This window comes from Mchenga conophoros, linkage group LG3 (assembly GCF_057382185.1).
Source record: "Mchenga conophoros isolate Kocher_MC1m ecotype Shallow Benthic linkage group LG3, M_conophoros_male_GT1.1, whole genome shotgun sequence".
Classification (NCBI taxonomy): Eukaryota; Metazoa; Chordata; class Actinopteri; order Cichliformes; family Cichlidae; genus Mchenga; species Mchenga conophoros.
The window spans coordinates 3,146,691-3,150,680 of record NC_140528.1 but is presented as its reverse complement, the minus strand read 5'-3'; the positions used below and the strand labels follow the sequence as shown (position 1 = coordinate 3,150,680).

Here is a 3,990-nt window from a genome sequence, read left to right as displayed (position 1 = left end):
TTGTGCAAACACACATCGCACTATAAGGGTAACCTCGCACACAATGATTGGACAGCACAGTGATGATGCTGGGAGATCCTATACGCAGCAACACAGAAACACTGAGAACTTTAAACAATGATGGAAAGTGTTATAAATGACTTGTTGGCCTCTGATCTGTCACAAACAGCTGAAACGTGTCTCTCATGAGTCACATGAAGGTTTTTGACAGAAAGGACAAAAAGTAGCTGCAGTCAGTTTGTGTCATTTTTATATTTATTCATCTGGGAGAAAAATCTGAGGGACATTAAAATGTGTTTTCAACAGAGACAAGAACATGAATATAACAGAACAGGTAAATGAACATGTTTCAAGTAAACAGCTGGACTGATCAGGTCCAAACACAGAGTGATAAACTTGTCAAACAGCTGTCATATCTTTATATAGAAGCTCTTTATAAATGCTGCTCACTGCAGTCTGTTTACTAATAATGTCAAAGTGTTAGAAACACAGAAACATCAGAATGGTCTTTGTTCACAGAAACCTGTCTGGGATCCTTTGTTGTTCTTTTGATGCAGAGTTACATTATAAATATAAAGAGTTATTTCAGAGTCTCATCAGTTTTCCTGCATGTCTTTATTTAACACATCAGCAGGGCTGAAGCTCTCATGTTAAACACACACTGATCTATGGACACGTTCATGTGTTTCTAACAGAACCAGGCTGTTATCAGCCTGCACTAACATTATGTCACACACACTGAATGTAACAGTGACAGTTTACATCATCACACAATCAGCTGTGATTGTTTCACTGTCATCAAACGAGTCAACAGGAAGTAGAATCAATAGAAACCAATCATTTACTGACAGCATGTCTGATGGAAATAAGTGCAGATTATGTATGAAGTCTAACTGCACACAGTAACTGTGTTACAATAAGGACTTAACAGCGCCCTCTGCTGGAGTGTTTCAGTACTGCGTTAACTAGAATACACCACCTCCTCCTCACACCACCTGCTACAGCTCTACTCTTCTATGACTACAGTCATCCACAGCACTGATGTGAGGTCACATGGTTCATATGTAAGGAGCACAGCTGACCTCAGGTCAGTTTAATGACTGTGAGCAGCAGCTGTGTTATTGTCACTGTGACAGGGAGACACTCTCAGACACAGCGCTCATGTCAGCTTGTTCTCATGCAGGAGGATCAGGAGCTCCATGTTTGTCTTTCTGTTTGAATCATGATGTGTTTGTGCCATCAGAGTCTGTCATGAGTACTCAGGGTTTCACAGCAGCTCTTCTGGATGCTGACGAGGACTCCAACCTCATGTTTCACCTCTCTGAGCTTCTGATGTCTGTGAACACTCGTGTTTCTTCTCTGGGCTCATCTGGACAAAAACACCTTTCTGTGTTTGGCTGCAGCCTCATTCTGACTGACAGGAAGTGTGTTATCCATGAGCTGCACTTCTGTGAGGAAGTTTCCTGCTGTGTTTCCTGTCTGTGGACAAACACGAGTGTTCCAGCTGAGGACTTGGTTCCTTCCACCTGTCCATACAGGACATCACGCTGTCTGCAGCTCTGTAAATGCAGCTCCAGGTCCTTCCACGTGCTGCTCTGTATTTGTGCAGTTTGTAGTGTGTCCTGGGAAACGTAGCACACATGGTGTTCTTCTGCTGTTTCCTCCTTTCACTGAGTGTGAAACACTGACGCTGTGCTGTTGTTCACAGAGGGGAGCTGATTCTAGCTGCAGCTGGACTCTGTCATCTAACTGAATGTGTTGGTGCTGATCACGGGGCTCTGAGGGGGGAGCAGCAGGAGGACTCTGGATGCTGACGTCAGTGTATCTGTGGAAGCTCCCACAGCGTGTCTGTCATTCAATATTGTGCTGTATATTGTATCTATGCAAAGATGAACAGACTGTGTGTTCACTGGTCTCTGTGCTGCAGCTCTGATGTCATCATCACTCCCTCCTCCACCCTCAGCAGTCCCAGCATGCTGCTGTGGTGCACCCCACCCTCACTCTACACCTGAGCCACAGACCACACCCTCCACCTCAATATACACCACAGTTTTCTCTGCTGTGGAAATGAGATCAGGAGGAAATCATCATTATTATTATTTAATAAACGCTCACATTAATGTGGGCTTATTTGTTTCATATTAGAAACATTAGTTGAGTGTTTTTAGTATAAAATGGTCAAAGTCCCTCTTTTTGCTCCTCCCCTCACCTGTGGATGGGCGGTGCTGTTACCGTGGTGACAGCTTGGATGTGTTTCAGTCCTGCCTGGTTATCACTGCAGGAATCTTTCACATTTATTACAGGTAATAACTCTGATTTTTCTGTGTATTATGAACCAAATGTATCCTGATACACACAGAGATGGATGAGCAGAGGTTTTTTTGCAATTTATGTAGTTACTATGGACTTAATGCATACATATTATTAAAATTAGGGCTATAACAGTTGTATTGATGTATAGCAACTTGAAATGCTCCCACAAATGGCTCCACAGCATGTAAAAATATAACAAAAGCTCTGGCGGACTTGGTTCTGTGGTCAGTCTTAAAGGGTGAAGTTAAACTCTGTAATCTTCACTGTGTCACAGAGTTCAGTGAGTCCCGTTATTCACAGTATCAATCAGATCATCAGAGAACAGCTGATCAGCAATCAGTGGTGCCAACAGCGCCTCCTGTGGTGAGAGGATGCAATAATGCAATGTAGCATTTTTCCACTCAACACTTGCAGTCATGGAAACTGTCTGTTGGATCTGTGTGACGTTGCTTTCTTGGTTAGAGTTCCTCACAAATGTCCAGATGATTCTTCTAATGAGGCGTCGACCATGTTTGCAGCTCTTTGGAAGAAAACGTCGCCCTTTGCCATCCTTACTTTTCTTTGACTTCTTCAAATGCAGCTGAACTCCAGCTGGTATTTTCTTGGACTTTGCAGCTGTTTCTGGTCATCAGTTCATTCCTGCAAACCTCTGAAGCTGAACAACAATGATGCTGCATTGCTGGCTGATCCCAAAAGGTTGATTCTGTTCATCTGGACGTTTTCAGAAACGTTTGCTCACTGATCAGGTGACTTCTTCAGTCTCAGCTGACTGCAGCTTTACAAGCTTACAAACAGCACATTTGCACAATGACTGAAAGCAGCAGCACCTGATATATATGATACTAATATAATACATATACATATATAATCCATACTAATGATGAAGGAACTGAGCTCACAGTCCATTGTTCATTCAGTGAACTACTCAGTTTATTTTGGGCCTCAGAAATGCTCACTCTGTTTGTACATCACTGTCAGCAATAGACTCATTCTGCTGTGTGGACAGGAACACATGTGACATCACTTCCTGTTTGTTTGTGACTGAAGAGGAAGAAGTTTACAAGGAATCATTTAGAAGAGTTTCAAACATCAACTGATTGAATCCATGAATCTGAAAACGTGTTTGTGAGTGAAAGAGACAGACATGTACAGACTGAACTATCTGTTCAACAGTCAGAGTGTTTCTGTAACAGGAGACACTCTTTACACTCCACTCAGCACAGGGACACTGAGGAACCAGGAGACCAGGGAAACCTAAACCCAGGATAAAGAGTTTGAGTGAATGTGGTGTTGAAGGTGTGGAGGTGGATCAGAGTGTCAGAGGAGACTCTGTAGAAGGACAGAGTGCCAGCAGGACAGTCCACATACACTGCTGCTCTGTTAGAGACAGAGGAGGAGGAGGAGGAGGAGGAGATGGATGTGTCTCTGTAATTGTGCCTGACATAACGAGGACCATCATCAGAGCAGACCAGACTCCAGGACTGATCATTGCATCCAAACACACAGTCAGCACTGTCTCCTTTCCTTCTGATGCTTCTGTAACTCACTGATATATCAACGCCTCCTCTCCACTCGACCTCCCAGTAACAGCGACCAGTCAGACCATTTCTACACAGCAGCTGAGGACGAACATCAAATCTGTCTGGATGATCAGGATATGACTGAACCTCCCACACA

General features: G+C 43.5%; 1 protein-coding gene across 1 annotated transcript in view; it reads right to left on the bottom strand.

Moving 5' to 3' along the window:
• Positions 1 to 2,162: 2,162 nt before the first annotated feature.
• LOC146576990 (protein NLRC3-like) overlaps positions 2,163 to 3,990 on the bottom strand; it is a 460,027-nt gene continuing 458,199 nt past the window's right edge. The window contains exon 13 of the mRNA XM_085268119.1: positions 2,163 to 3,990. This exon is cut by the window's right edge and continues 79 nt beyond it. Coding sequence (XP_085124245.1) covers positions 3,528 to 3,990 — 463 coding nt within the window. The 3' untranslated portion in view covers positions 2,163 to 3,527.